The 15,777-nt window shown below is 51.4% G+C and overlaps 1 protein-coding gene and 1 pseudogene across 2 annotated transcripts in view; one reads left to right on the plus strand and one right to left on the minus strand.

The window, feature by feature from the left end:
• Positions 1 to 861: 861 nt before the first annotated feature.
• GTPBP1 (GTP binding protein 1) overlaps positions 862 to 15,777 on the minus strand; it is a 28,388-nt gene continuing 13,472 nt past the window's right edge. For both annotated transcript variants that reach the window (XM_007975782.3, XM_007975783.3), the window contains 8 exons: positions 12,538 to 12,661; positions 9,985 to 10,099; positions 8,247 to 8,391; positions 7,958 to 8,140; positions 7,048 to 7,183; positions 6,235 to 6,413; positions 4,724 to 4,924; positions 862 to 3,778 (listed from right to left, as the gene is read on the minus strand). In XM_007975782.3, the coding sequence (XP_007973973.1) occupies positions 3,686 to 3,778; positions 4,724 to 4,924; positions 6,235 to 6,413; positions 7,048 to 7,183; positions 7,958 to 8,140; positions 8,247 to 8,391; positions 9,985 to 10,099; positions 12,538 to 12,661 (1,176 nt within the window). In that variant the 3' untranslated portion in view covers positions 862 to 3,685. The remainder of the gene's footprint in view (positions 3,779 to 4,723; positions 4,925 to 6,234; positions 6,414 to 7,047; positions 7,184 to 7,957; positions 8,141 to 8,246; positions 8,392 to 9,984; positions 10,100 to 12,537; positions 12,662 to 15,777) is intronic.
• On the plus strand, positions 10,896 to 11,692 carry LOC103223323 (thioredoxin-dependent peroxide reductase, mitochondrial pseudogene; annotated as a pseudogene).

Below are 15,777 nucleotides of genomic sequence, written 5' to 3' on the forward strand. Positions count from 1 at the left end.
TGCCACTGAACAGCAGCAGAAAAAGTTACACTTACCTACCGGCCATGTCCACTTGGAGTACGGTGATTCTCCTCCATGGGAATTCGCTGTTTGCTTCTTGGACCTGTGGCTGGGAAGGGACAAGGAGGTAGGTCCCTTGAACAGCCAGCAGCTGCCAAGTCGAGGAGAAAAACAGGCCCTGACCTTTCCCACAGATAGCTCCCCAGACCTGGTTCGGGTGGTTCTATAGCCTGACCCTGGAGCCTCTCACACTGTGGTACCTGGCCCAGGGCTGCTCCTCCTCATGGCTGAGAAAACAAAGCCAGGAACCCAGTCAGTAGGGAAGGCTATGGAGATAGCCACAAGAGAGGAGCTGGGTGGGGCACAAATCCAGCCCCCAAAGCCTTGGCCAATGCCTCAGCTTCTTGGGAGACAGCTGGTCCTGTGCTCACTCCCCTTCCCTAATACCTGCTCTGCTTCTGGCGCCATCTCAACAAAGGAGACGTCCCCGTGCAGCACCAATAAGCAAGCCCCTGAAAGTTGCCACACACTGTGGCAAGAGCCCAGAGCCTGGGCTGGCACGTGCCCTCTGCCCATCTGTACATACAAATCCTACTGGGTCCTCACAGCACAGCCCTCACACTGCTGGCTCCACAGTACTTCCCCCAACCCAACTAAATTTATGCTGCCCCTGTGCGTGGCATATTCATTCCTGTGACCTTCTCTGTGCCAGGGTGGCCGATAAGCCAGAACAGTCCTGACTATGGAGTCAGGGGTCTGGACATCCCCATCCCACCACCAATCACAGGCCTTACTCCTGGGAAGGACGCCACAAACACCTGCTGCACACACAGAAGGGTCAGGCCTTGCCATTCGAGGTGATTGGATTAACAATTTTATTCTGCATCCACTACAAAAGGGCTGGTGTTTTGTTCCAAATGTTTAGCTGGGAGGGCTGTAGGGACCCCGCTACCCCCGTTAAACACAGTAAAGCATGGATCCAGTCAGCCCCCTGCTGGCAGGTGTGGGCCTGGCAGCTACACAAATCCAACCCCACCCTCCTGAGTGCAGCCAGAGGCCAAGGTGGTCGCCAGAGCTCCTGAATCCCAAGAATGGTTCTGGCAAGTACTGCTGCTTGTAGGGGCAAAGAGTTAAAATGAGGTTCTGCCATGGCTAAGCCTTGTGGAAACCCAGACCCCACAGCCCCTCCCATGCGGGGGGCTCAATGCCAGAGTCTTGTTATGGAGGTACCAGCAAGTAGTGGCCCTGTAAGCAGGGCCAGAGTCAGGACAGACAGCAGGAGGGAAGCAGCCTAGAGACAGAGGACTGGGCTGGGGCCAGCGGACACGCAGGAGCCTGCCTGGGAAAAGCCGGGGGACAAGGCTGGCCGGGAATGTACACCTGCTGGTGACACTTCTGAGCTTCAGTTCCCTTAACTAGAAAAACAGAACAGGCCCGGTGCAGTGGCTCACACCTGTAATGCCAAAACTTTGGGAGGCTGAGGCAGGCGGATCACAAGGTCAGGAGACCGAGACCATCCTGGCTGACATGGTGAAACCCTGTCTCTACTAAAATACAAAAAGTTAGCTGGGTGTGATGGCGGGCGCCTGTAGTCCCAGCTACTCAGGAGGTTGAGGCAGAATCGCTTGAACCCGGGAGGTGAAGGTTGCAGTGAGCAGAGATCATGCCACTGCACTCCAGCCTGGCAACAGAGCGAGACTCAGTCTCAAACAAAAAGAAAAAGAAAAACACAACATCAACCTCAGGGGCAGTTGCTGGGAATGTCAACAGGAGCGTGCGAGACCCCTGGCAGTCTCAGCCACAGCTCTCCTTTCGAGCCTGCCCAGGGCACAGAGGTGGCAGGGTGGCTAACGGCGTGCAGACCACTCACTGAGCAAGCCCTTCCTGTGTGCAGCACACCCCAGGGCCTCACATTCTCTGAATCCAGACAACCTTGATGTATGGCTTTGCCTCTTGTAGATGAGAAAACTGAGGTTCAGAGAAGGTTGGTAAGCTTGTCCCGTGTCACCAGCTGGTGAGGGAGCCTGAACATGGAAGCCACGCCTGCCTGACCGGGGAAGCTGGGCTCCTCACAGCACTACCCTGCTCCCAGCTGTTGCCAGGGGCCCCAGGGCAGGCAGAGCAACTGCGTTCCCGTGGCAGCACCTCCACCTGGAGGGGCTGGGCAGGGAGCACCACACTGTCAACTTGGAACAAACTTTTATTTTGAATGCTGGTCTGATCAGTCCATGGCCAGGGGTAGGTGGTAACTAGAAACAGCTGGAAGGAGGGGAGGAGAGGGGACCAGCAGTCTGCAAGCAGGAGGAAAGGAAAGGGGGACAGGAGGAGGCAAGGCTGAGGAACGACCCAGCCAGCTGGGTGTCTGCCCCGGCTAGAGAAGGAACCACCCCCGCCCACCAGCCTACCCTACATCTGTAGCTTCAGTGCAGAGGTCAGTCCAGGTGGGTTCAGGCCCATGCCCCCTTCTCTGGCCTGCACAGTCCCACCCCAGGCAGGGGTTCTTCCAGAGGGCTAAATGCTCTGTGCTAACCCTGGAAGTGTCTTTTCACTAACCCCTACCTGCCCTCCCCACGCTCCAGTTGTCTTTTAAACCTGGAGCCCAGGCCTCATTACTGTGCTCCTGTAGCAGCCACGGGGGTGACATGATGGGGAAGATGGGGTTTTAGTCTCAGCCTAGCTCAGGGGAACATCCCTCCACCCCTCCAACAGGAGGTGCTAGAAAACATGATCCTGAGCAGACCCAGACACCCTTTTGGTAACCAGTGCCTGAGGCCCAACAAGAAGCGGGATGAGGGGAGGCTCCAGGCCGGGCAGATCAGCAAAAGCTGAGGGCAGCCAGGGCTGGCCCAGGCAAACACAGGATTGTCTCCAAGGGGAAACCCACCAGCTGTCTTTGGGTCGGTGGCCAGGGCCAGGGCCAGGGTCAGGGTCAGGGTCAGGGTCAGAGCCCGGGCCCGGGATGGGGAGAGTCCTACAATCCCATCACTACTCCCCTCCACGTGTCTCCAGGTTATAACCAGAGAGCTTTTGGCATGACCTGTTTGGGGGCTTAAAGGGAAAAAGGAGGAGAGAGAAAAGGAGAAGCCACTACTTTCTCTCTGTTAAAATGCCCAAGTCCTAGACTGGGGGTTCCTGCTCTGGCAGCAGCAGACACCAAATCCCAGAAGCCCCTCCACCCAGTCTGTCTCCATGGAAGGGGCCCCTGAGTGCCAAGAGGAGCAGCCAGATAGGAGAGCGGCTCCTTCCCCTCCTGACATCCCCTGACGGCCCCGAGGATTCTCAAAGAGACAGACATGCAGACAGGCAGCCATGGAGGAGAAAAGAGGCTGATATGGCCCTGGGGGTGGCACTCCTGCACCACACACACACACAGACACACAATAGAGAGAGACAGAGACGTATAATAAACAGAATAAAAACTAAGGGCCCAGATGTACAAAAAATGTGAGAGTGAGGAAGAAGAAGGTGGGGAGGACAGTGGGAGATGGTCAGTCCTCCAGGTCTGGCTGCCTTCCTCAGCTTATAAATTACAACCCCCTTGGAAAATGGGGGTGGGGGCAATGCGGAGGCTCCGGCTGTGGCCTGAGCAGGAGGGCTGGGTGGCGGTCATAGCTGCTCTGCCCATCTGGTGGAGCGGTGGCCAGAGTATGATGACCCCTTGGGTGGTGGGGATGGGCCAGAAGGTTCAGCAGCCGCTGGCAGGAGTCACACAGGCCCCCTGGGACTTCACCTTGTGGCGCTGGCCCCCTCGTCGCCGGCCTCCACTGCTGGGCTTGGGCTGAAAGAGAGAGAAGGAGCTTGAGAAGCACTGGCCCATCGGGAGCAGGGCCAGAGAGCAGAGGGGCTGAGCAGCAGGGAGAGGGGGACGGAAGATGCATGAGCAGGCAGCGTGGTCTGTCTTCACCCCAGCCTGCTCAGGAATTTCCTTGGCCACTCTGCATGCAACACCTCCCCTCTGTCTCTAAAATAGAGCCAGTGCCTGCCCTGCCTTCCTAACAGGGTGGGTAGGACACATGTGATGAGGGTGTGAGAAGCGGATGTTCAGAGAAGCACAAAGCAGAGCAGGAGAGACAGAAAGGAAGCAAACGAACCAGAGGAAAGACGCAATAGGAGACAGATAACAGAATGGAGACAGATCCAGGCATAGCCTCCTTTTCCAATGAGGGGACAACGGAGAAAGATGCTGGGGAGAGAGGTGCAAGGGGCACCAGGCCTTCATCACGCCAGGAGAGTGCCTGCAGGAGACAGCTGGCAGGAAAGGCCGAGTAAGAGGCTCACTGGCACATCCCAAGGCCACCTGCCCTTCAGGATGTGTGCACGTCAGGGACGGGACAGAGGAGGACCCTCTAAGGCAGTGTCTCTCAAACCTGCTGGACTGCAGTGCACACATATATCACCTGGACACTCACACCAGCAATACTTGCAAGACTTACTACGAAAGGGAAGCTTTGACATTTTTCTGTTCTGTTTTATTTCATTAAAACCAAATGCTAGTTAGGGCCAATTAAACTGGTTTCAGGTGGGCTGTATTCCCTGATTTGGAAAGCACTGCCTTATAGCTTCTAGAGACAAATGCCTCACACTTAGGAGCACTTCAGTGCCAGAGTTGTTGAGGAGACCTTGTAGCCAAGCTTGAGGCTTGCCTACATGTCACCCTCACCAAATCAGGGTAGAAGCCACAGCCCCCACCACCGTGCCAAAGCCACGAGGGGCCCGCGCTCACCTGAGGCTGGAGACTGCTGGACGCAGCTGGCTGCCCAGCCCCTAGACAGGAAGCTTCATCTCCAGGTGGGGGTGCTCCTACTGCTGGCCCGCCAGATGGGCCCCCCTCGTCTCGTTTCGTCAGGGGGCCCTTTTTCGTCGACTGCATTTTAATCTGCTGGGGCTTGGAGTTCATCGGGGAGTTGTTGGTGGTCTGGAGCAGCTGTGGGAGCCACAGAGAGGCTGAGGCTGGAGCTGCAGGGCAGTGGCACTGGCTTGGCTACCCCCCCACCCCCAGCCCCCTTCTCCCAGGGACTCCTCATTCCTTGATCTTGCCAGTTCAGGGCAAGACGGATGGCAGGAAGGACATGACAGGAGGCAGTGGGGATGAAGAGGCATTCTCATCCCCACTCAGTAGCCCAGGACTGCTATGGCCCTGGGCTCATGCCTCACTTCCTGCCTCTGCCCAGCCCAGAAAGGCTCCATCCTCTTCTCTGCTACAGCTGTTGTTCCTACAGGGAAATCGGTGAACCTTGCTCCCACCTCCCACTCAGTCCAGCCCCCAGAGCCCAGAGCCTGCACAGAACCTGGCGAGTGGAGCTCCGGGCTCTCGTTGCTAAGCTGGTGGAGACTCCTCAGAGCGTGAGCTGCAGCTCCAGCCCCAGGACCCTGCTGCTGCTCCCATAACAAAAGTCTAGGGCAAGTGTTAACTCCAGGCCTCCCAAAGAGACCAAGTCAATGTCTCATCAGCTGGAAACATTTGAAGTTTGGCTATCAGAAATCTTGAAAGCTGTCAGCCAGAAGTAACTGACTTGCAATCTTCCCTTGTGGCCCAAGTTCTCTCTCATACAAAGCACAAAAGAAGCCCAGTGAGTCCCAGAGGACATTACAATGTTTGCTGCAGGCTTGGCCAAACTCAGCAGTCCCAGGAGCATGCAGGTCTTCGAGGACATCTGTAGCCCCAGGGTGACCATGCCTTGCCTTTTCTAGAGGCAAGGTCAGCCAAAGACTGATTCTAAGATCTCAGATAGGCTGGGGCCAGTACCTCCTTTGTACGGAGCAGGGGTCAAATCCCTCTACCAAATGCCCCTCCAAGACCAAGGGCAAGGTCTGCAGTGGGCAAGTGTCCAGGACACACAAACAGCTTAAGCCCCAAGAGAACTGAGGCCCATAACCCCCTGCACTCGCTCCAACCAGACCTCTGCTCTGAGAGGAGACCTTAGGCATGGCCCCAGCGAGGCCACAGGAACCTGTGATAGCACCTTGGAGGCTGAGCCTGGCTGGGCCCAGACTTTCCGTCACCAGTTTTCTATGGAGGAAAACCATACCCCAACCCTACCTTCTCCTCTCCATGGTCACCACCACTGCCCAAGACAGGAGGCCATGGGATACCTCTAAGGGAGTAGAGAGATGGCACCAAGGCTACACCTCAGTGGGTCCAGCTCTCCCATGGCAATGACTAAACTTCTGCCCTGCGATCAGGGTGGCCCCTGAGTGCTTCCTGGAGGCAGGCAAGGTCTGCCCTGGCCATACCTTGGTGATGGTGCCGACAGCCTTGGTGCGGCCTTCCCGGAACACCAGCCGCTGGTCTATGTGCAGGTACTCAGGGGTCTTGATGAAGCGGAAATGTACAGTGGCCTTGTCCCCAGTGCGCAGACAGTCCTTGTCCATGCTCAGAATGGTGGCTGTCTGCCTGATGCTCCCACAGTGCACTGTCAAGGGAGCCAGAGGTCAGGATAGGCTGGAGCCACCTGGTGGCTTCAGGACAAGGGAGGCAGTGAGTGAAAGCATGAAATACGCTTAAGCTGTGGAAGGGTGGGGGCTTATCTCTGGGGCTACAGACCCCTGTGAAGCCTGCTCTTGGCTCTGATCCTGCCTTACCATCTCCCACATTTTCCTCCAGCTAATGCCCACCCATCATCCCCCACCCCCAGGCCCTGTGCAGACAAGGGTCCTAGTTCCTGGGATTACAGCACACTCTGCACATGCGCCTCCTCGCTGGACTGTGGGCTTCTGCGGGGAAGGATCCTTGCCCATCTACCTCATCTTTGTTCCCAGCACCTTAGCAACACCGCTGGGCACCCAGCAGCGTTCAGCAGACCTTGCTGAAGGAATGCATGTGAGGTCCCTGAGGACAGGTCTGGGCCTCAGAGCCCAGCCCTCAGTGTTTGTGGGAAGGAATCAACACTGTGGCTCATGGGTGGAACAGAAGGAACGGCATCACTAAACAGGAAGGAGACCCACTGCCCAGCTGCAGCTGGAACTAGGGGGCCTGGGTTGCTGGAGCACCTTCTGAGGGGAGCTAGCACGAGGGCCTCCTGGGCTGGCAGGGCCTTAGACACCTACCCATGGCCTGGTAGCGCGGGCTAATTGTGGTGGGGTGGTGGAGGACGAGAATCTCGGCCTCAAACTCCCAGGAGGCTTGGGGATTCAAACGTGGGGAAACCATCACCATGCCCTTCCGGATGGACGAGCGCTTGATCTGAAAGAAAGAGGGAGCCCCAGCCCTCAGGGACAATGATGCCTTCTGATTTCACCCCTGGTCCCAGGGACCAAGAGTCTTTCTAGGGATAGGGACCACCCCATCTCTGCCTGGTTTCCTCACCACCTGGACCACAGGTCTTCTAGGGTGGACAGCACGAGCAGCCTCAGTGCTCCATGGGAAGACTCAACACTACTACTGGGGTTCAAGAAGGCTTCATGCGGGAATCAGCACTTCAGCTGCTGGGCCATGAAGGACGAATGAGGAAGCAAAGGCAGGCAAGCATTCACGGGGAAGGAACAGGTGAGCATGACCTGACCACTGTGGGGAAGAAAGTCCTACTTTTCCTGGTTAATTTAGTTGGTGGCTAAAGGTAGGTGACCCCAGAACTAGAACCAACCCCAAACCCCAGGAGATAGAAGGCTGAATGGGAAGAGGATTTGGCACAGATCCCAATGGCCCTATGTAGAAGGATCCTTGCACAGCAAGGATACTCCTATCTGACCTCATCACTGAGCTCAGGCCACCCTGCTCAGGCACCAGAGCGGGGAACAGAGCAGACAAGGCAGGCGTTCCTCACTCTAGCACTTATAAGCTGTGGGTCTTGAGCAAGTCCCTGGGCTATGAGCCTCAGTTTCCTCATCTGTAAAAATGATGGCAGTAATCCCGATCTTGCAGAGCAGCCATGAGGACTGGAGTGGGTGAATAAGGCATCTGGCCCAGAGCCCAGCATGATGGAGTCTGAGGGGAGTGTTCAGTATCATCGCTACTCACCTTCTTCAGCGCAAAGGATGCTGTCTGGCCACCCCGCACCTCCTTGACAGGCATGCGCTTGCGATGGATGGATTTGACAGCAATGGACAGGAAGTTACCCAGGGGGTCTGGGCCCAGCAGCAGTGTGTCATTCAGCTTGATCAGGCCTCTCAGTGTTGTCCCCGACACCACTGTCCCCACACCCTGCCAAGGAGAAGACCCTGGCCTCATAAGTACATCCCCAGCACAGACCCACCCCCGATGCCACTGTAGGAAATGCCTACCCAGCCACCCGCCCAGAGCCACTCACTGGGACGGAGTAGGTGTCATCAATCTGAAACTCAGCAGGCTCCTCCTCCCTGTAGCTGGTGCGGGGGGAGAGGAGGTTGAGGAACATCTTCAGCAGATCTAGGTTCTCGCCTGTAACATTGGAGATCTGGAATATTGGGCACATCCTAAGCAGAGGGAGGAGAGGAAGGAAGAAAGGAGAGAGGCGCTTAGGAGGCTAGCTCCTGCTCTGACACAGGGCAGGGGCAGCAACACGGCTCGAGGAGCAGATGCTGCTATTCATGACTCCACCTCTCCCTCTTCCGAGGGCTTGACCTCTCTGCCCTACCTAGCAAGTTCCTGGCTAGCCCTGCTCTGAGGCCTTCTTCTCTCACTCAGTTCTGTCTCTGACACCTGTCCTCTCCTCTCTGTCCTCCACCACTGCCGTAGTTTGGAACCTCATGACTGCTTCTTCCTCAAGCACACGCATGCTTGCTTAAAATCCTTAACCGCCTTTCCGCTGCAGAGAAGACACTCCAAATCCCTCTCCCAACACACACAGCCCTTTGCTTGGGCTTGTAGCCATCTCTGCAGATTCGCTTCTCGCAAATTCCTATATTCCAGCCACACCAGAGAACTTTCCCTTCTCCTAAAACCTTGGCACTTTTCTGCCCTTGTGGATTTGCTCACTCTGACCTTCCTTCCTGAATTCTTTCCCTTTTACGCAAGTACCAGGCCCTCTCACCCTTCAGAGCTCATCTCAAATACCACTTCTTCCGTGAAAGCCTTCCTGGGTGGACACTCTTGACTCCTCTGAGTTCCTGGAGAGCTTTTTATCTGTTACACATGACTGCCTCTGATTTTTCATCGGAGTCCTGTAAATGGTCTCTATCGCTCCTACTCAGGGTGAATGAATTAAAATCCTTGAGATCAGGAATTATACATTCCCCACAGCTCCTAGAATAGTGTCTGCACAGAATAGGCACTGGACAATATCAACAAGCTCAAATGGGGCTGTCTGAAACGTGCCCCCTCTGCTGGCCAACTGATGGTACTGAAGACCACATCAGGGTAGAGGCATAGGCAAAAAGCCAGGCTGCTCTGGGCCTGGCACTATAGACCAAGCCCAAGCTCTGGGCAAAGAGGCAAAATTGGTAGAGTTCACCATTATCGAGACAGCATCTCTAACCAAGGAGCTGAACCCCTTGAGGACAAGGATTGTGTTTAATTCAACTCTGAATCCTCAACATCTAGATGAAGAGTCTGGCAGAACAAACATCCAGTAAATATTTATGGAATGAAAGAATACATTAATGAGTAAATGCCAGAACTTATCTATGATTAGTGAGCTTTTGAGGAACAACAGTATAAAAAACTGAGTTACAAAAATGGCTGCATATTTACCATCCATCAGCCAGGCAGGGCATTAAGTGCTCTAATAATTCATTTCCAACATTCACAGGAGCCCTACAGGGAAGGGAATGTTATTCCCATTTCACAGATAAGGACACTGAAGTCTCAGCCGGGATGCCAACCTCAGGAATGCCAGCACCTCACAATCTGGGTTACATGATATTGCCCCTGGGCAACAATGCTGGCTTGGGAGACCCTGGGCTAAGATCGGAAGCATCTATTTCTTCCGATCTCTGAATAGGAACAGGTGTTGATGTGGTGTTTTCATGAGACCTCATGCCCAAGCTGACAGCCACTCCAGGCCCATCACTCACTGTGGTCCTGCCTGCAAGGGTGCCTGTCTGAAGTGTGCGCTCCCTACCCGTTACCTTTCGGAGCTGAAGTTGGAGGCTGTGACAATCACATCATCCTTGCTCTGCACCAGCACAGGGATCTTCCGGCAGCCTGGTGACTTCAGCAGGCGCTGTAACAGCTTCAGGGTTTCTTAAAGGGTGAAATGGAACAGAATTAGGGGGACACAACCTTCTCTTTGGCCAGGCTTCCAGAGCAAGATGGGTCCACCCATTACTGATGCAAGCAGGAGACAGACACAGATAGATGGACCAGTATTAAATGCCACAATGCCTGGAGAAGCAAAAATGAGGATCAAAACTTTGGGTGCTGCTAGAGTAAGAAAAGCATAGATGGGGCCTCTTTTCTAGGGTTCTGCATCTGAAACCTGGAAGATTTCTCTTGTGTCTGGACGACCTGCCTCCTGTAAGCATGTGACTTGAGGGTCCCCAAGAAAAACAATTCAGTTCACACTTCAGTCCTCAGAATGCACTATTTGCAGGAAAAAAAAAAGTCTCATCCAACAAAAAGGATCTCTTAGACATTCAGAAGTCTACAGAGACCTTATTATGAGGCCTCCCAAAAGGATACTTTTCTACAATCTTTAGCAGTGAGGGGAAAAAGGCACGAAGGCCTAATCCTGCAACCCTGTGTCAAAGCTTTGGTGGTAAAAGGTAATCAGACCCTCTGTCCAAACTTCCTCATATATATCCAGCTTAGCTGGTAGAGCCCAACTCCTTCTGCCTGAGGTCACCTGAAAAGAGATGCCAGATTCAGGAGCTCAAAATTTCTGCATTTGGAACCAGAAGGAACAAGGAAGAGGATAATTCTAGGCTGTGCTCAGACCAAGAACTATAGGGGAGGAAGTAGCAGAAGATTCTGGGCTGATGGAAATTCAGGCCAAGATCTAAATACAAGACAAAGCAAGTTTCGCCTGCATGCACTGAAGATGGCAGCTGTTGTGGGAAGGCTGCTCCGACATGTGAGTGCCATTCCTTGGGGCATTTCTGCCACTGCAGCCCTCAGGCCTGCTGCTTCTGGGAAGAATGAGCTTGACAAACATATTATGGTCCAGTTCTGGTCAAGCAAAATTCTTTAGCACCAGCTCCTCATAACATGCACCTGCTGTCGCCCAGCATGCACCCTATTTAAGGGTACAGCCATTGTCAATAGAGAGTTCAAAGACCTAAGCCTTGATGACTTTAAGGGGAAATATTTGGTGCTCTTCTTCTATCCTTTGGATTTCACCTTCATGTTTCCTACAGAAATTGTTGCTTTTAGTGACAAAACTAAGGAATTTCACGATGTGAACTGTGAAGTTGTTGTGGTCTCAGTGGATTCCCACTTTAGTTGCCTGGATAAATACACCAAGAAAGAATGGTGGTTTGGGCCACATGCACATCCCACTCTTGTCAGATCTAAGCAAACTTCCTGAGACTACGGTGTGCTGTTAGAAGGTCCTGGTCTTGCACTAAGAGGTCTCTTCATAACTGACCCCAATGGAGTCATCAAGCACTTGAGCATCAATGATCTCCCAGTGGGCCGAAGCGTGGAAGAGACCCTCTGCTTGGTGAAGGCGTTCCAGTATGTAGAAACCCATGGAGAAGTCTGCCCAGCAAACTGGACACTGGATTCTCCTGCAATCAAGCCAAATCCAGCTGCTTCCAAAGAGTACTTTCAGAAGGTAAATCGGTAGATCACCCATGTGTATCTGCACCTTCTCACCCCAGAGAAGAACCACAGTTGAAACCTTTTATCATTTTATAGATGACTATCTGTAGAAGGCAAGGAACCAATTGTGTTTGTATTCATAAATATTACTCTAAATGTTTTATTTTTGTAATACTGGCTACGGCCTTTTAAGCATGGTTAGTTGCTAGTACAAGGAATCCTTTACTGGTAACGTGTTGGTGGCTAGCTAGCTAGTTTCTACAGAACATAATTCACCTCTGTAGAAGGCAATTCTTAGATCATGTCTTCAATGGAACACTCTTCTGTCTTAGCCTTACTTGAATCTTGCCTACAACAAAGTAGAGCAACACACATTAAAAGCTTCTGATCAAGGGTCCTAAAGTTTTCATCTTGAATGTGTTTGTATTAAACTGAATTTTCTTTTAAGCTAACAAAGATCACAGCTTTCAGTTGTTATCAGCAGTCAAATGTAACTCCTGAAATGAACGTTTATGTGATTGGAGCAAATGTGAATCATATTATTTTAAAAAGTGGCAAAGTGACTTAACTGATCATACATGATCCCTCATGTCTGAAATTTATAGTTTACGTAGTCATTTTATTTTATTCATTAGTTAACTTTGTCTACATATATTTCTAAATATTGATTAGTGTCATGGATTATAAAGAATACTTATTGGATCCAAGCATTGCATTTTGAAATTATTATAATTATTTTCTTTGCTGAAGTGTTCAATGTAGAGCACATAAAAAAATAAACATATTGTAAAATAAAAAAATAAATAAAAATAAAAAAGAAAAGAAGTTTCTGGGCTAAAGCCATGGTAGCAGACCACCTGGAGGCACATAGGTGACAGCACTAATCAGAGCGGCTGCTGCTAGCTGGAGGCTTCACTTACCTTGCAGGATGTTGGCAGGACACATGTCAATCTTGGTGACTACCACAAAGACAGGTACATTGAGTGCCAGTGCCAAGCCCAGGTGTTCTTTGGTCATCCCCACGATGCCGGCATTGCTGCCCACCTGCCCCAACACAGAAAGGAATTATCAGGACGAGAGAGAAAGAGATTGCTGCTGGGTGGACACGGGGGCTCAAAGGCAGATGTGGATGAAAGCTGGGCTGGGCAAAAGTCACTTTAACCCCTGACTCAACGATGTGGGGTGTCAAAATCGGAGGAGACTTGAAAACAATAAAAAAGATAAACCCAGTCAGGGGAATAACTGTCTTGAGCCATCAGAGTGAATCCAGGCCAGGAGCGGTGGCTCACGCCTGTAAACCTAGCACTTTAGGAGGCCAAGGCAGGCAGATCACTTCAGGTCAGGAGCTTGAGACCAGGCTGGACAACCTGGTAAGATCCCATCTCTACAAAAAAATACAAAAATTAAGGCCGGGCACAGAGGATTACTCCTATAACCCTAGCACTTTGGGAGGTCAAGGCAGGCATATCACCTGAGGTCGGGAGTTCGCGACCAGCCTGAACAACATGAGAGAAACCTGTCTCTACTAAAATACAAAATTAGCCGGGTATGGTGGCACATGCCTGTAATCCCAGCTACTCAGGAGGCTGAGGCAGGAAAATCGCTTGAACCTGGGAGGTGGAGGTTGCGGTGAGTCGAGATCACGCCATTGCACTCCAGCCTAGGCAACAAGAGTGAAACTCGTTTCCCCCCCGGCAAAAACAAAAAGAAAAATGAGCTGGGTATGGCAGCATACGCTGTAGTCTCAGCTACTTGGGAGGCGAGGTGGGAGGATCACTTGAGCCTGGGAGGTTGCGGCTACAGTGAGCCATGATCGAGCTACTGCACTCTAGCCTGGGTAACAGAGCGAGACTGTGTCTCATAAACAACAACAACAACAAATGGATTCAACTTAACATCACTGGCCCTCAGTTTCCCCATCTATAAAATGGGGATAACAATATCCACTTCAGAGGGTCACTTGATGTTTAAATGTCACAACACACATGAAGGGTCCAGCACACAACTAGCATGAACTACGTGTTTAAGCAACTGCACCTGTTATTACTGTTACTATCCTTCCAGTAACAACAAATGTTTCCAAATATCACCATAATGACTAGTTACATAAATCAGGGCACATGTATGAAATGTGCTGTACAAAAGAAGGAAAAAATTCTTATCTACTGATATGAACTAATCTCCAAAATATGCTTTTAACGGGGGGAAAAAAAAAGTAAGTTGTATATAGAATGCTATCATAAAAAGAGGTGAGTGGTCAGCTGGACATGGTGGCTCATGCCTGTAATCCCTGCACTTTGGGAGGCCAAGGCAGGTGGATCACCTGAGATCAGGAATTCGAGACCAGTTTGGCCAACATGCTGAAACCCCTTCTCTACTAAAAATAATAATAATTTTAAAAATTAGCTGCATATGGTGGCGGGTGCCTGTAATCCCAGCTACTCAGGAGGCTGAGGCAGGAGAATCGCTTAAACTCAGGAGGCGGAGGTTGCAGTGAGCCAAGATTGTGCCACGGCACTCCAGCCTGGGCAACAGAGCAAGACTCCATCTCAAAGAAAATAAAAGGCGGTGGGGGATAAGTGGTGACTGATTCATGGCTTAAAAAAAGCAGCTGAAAGATATTTGGGAAACATCTGAAATAATATAAATACAGACTAGATATTTGAGGATATTAGGTAACTATTGTTCATTTTCTTGATTGTAAAAACAGTAGGAGACAGGTCTTACTTTTAGGAGCTGTATGCTGAAGTGTTTGGGAGTGAAAAGTCACAATGTCTACATTGTGACTGTGTCCGGGGTGAAGACATTTCCACTATTTTGAAGTGATTCAGAAAAAAAAACCAAAAAACAAAAAACTAAACATATATACTTGGCTGGGCAGGGTGGCTCACACCTGTAATCCCAGCACTGTGGGAGGCACCAAGGTGGGAGGATTACTTCAAGTCAAGAGTTTTGAGACCAGCCTGGGCAACATGGCAAGATCTCGTCTCTAAAAAAATTAGTATTAGCCAGGCGTGGTTGTGCACGCCTAAAGTCCTAGGTACTCGAGAGGCTGAGATGGGAGGATCCCTTGAGCCCAGGAGTTTGAAAGCTTATAGTGAACTATAGTCACACTACCGCACTCTAGCCTGGGTGACAGAGTGAGGCTTTGTCTCTTTAAAAAATATTAAATCGGGCTGGGTGCGGTGGCTCATGCCTATAATCCCAGCACTTTGAGAGGCCGAGGTGGGCAGATTGCTGGAGGTCAGGAGTTCCAGACCAGCCTGGCCAACACGGTGAAACCTTGTCTCTACTAAAAATACTAAAAATTAGCTGGGTGTGGTGGCACATGCCTGTAATCCCAGCTACTCAGGAGGCTGAGGCAGGAGAATCACTTGAACCCAAGAGGCAGAGGCTGAAGTGAGCTGATATCACACAACTGCACTCCAGCCTGGGCGACAGAGCAAGACTCCATCTCAAAAAAAAAAAATTAAGTAAATAAAAAACATATAAACACATATGTACCCACCATATATATATTATACATATAAATATGGCAAAATGTTAATGATTGCTGAATCTAAGTGGTGGATTTATGGTATTCGTTATACTATTCTTTGACCTTTTCTGAAGGTTTAAAATTGGAGGGAGAGTATATATACAAATTTGCTAGTCTGAGTACAAAATATCTCCGGCAGGTACACAAGAAACTGGAAATCCTGGTTGCCTCTGGGAGGAAACTTCACTATTTTGTACCATACTAAACTAGAAGAAAATCTGAAAGAAAACCTGCCATGATGTGTTTACACAGCGCCCTATCCATTCCAGTGTGTCATGGAGATGCCCACTGGGTTTTCTTTTTTTTTTTTTTTTTTTTTTTGAGACGGAGTCTCGCTGTGTCACCCAGGCTGGAGTGCAGTGGCCAGATCTCAGCTCACTGCAAGCTCCGCCTCCCGGGTTTACGCCATTCTCCGGCCTCAGCCTCCAAGTAGCTGGGACTACAGGCGCCCGCCACCTCACCCGGCTAGTTTTTTGTATTTTTTAGTAGAGACGGGGTTTCACCATGTTAGCCAGGATGGTCTCGATCTCCTGACCTCGTGATCCGCCCGCCTCGGCCTCCCAAAGTGCTGGGATTACAGGCTTGAGCCACCGCGCCCGGCCTCACTGGGTTTTCATGGCTC

This window comes from Chlorocebus sabaeus, chromosome 19 (genome assembly GCF_047675955.1).
Source record: "Chlorocebus sabaeus isolate Y175 chromosome 19, mChlSab1.0.hap1, whole genome shotgun sequence".
NCBI lineage: Eukaryota > Metazoa > Chordata > Mammalia > Primates > Cercopithecidae > Chlorocebus > Chlorocebus sabaeus.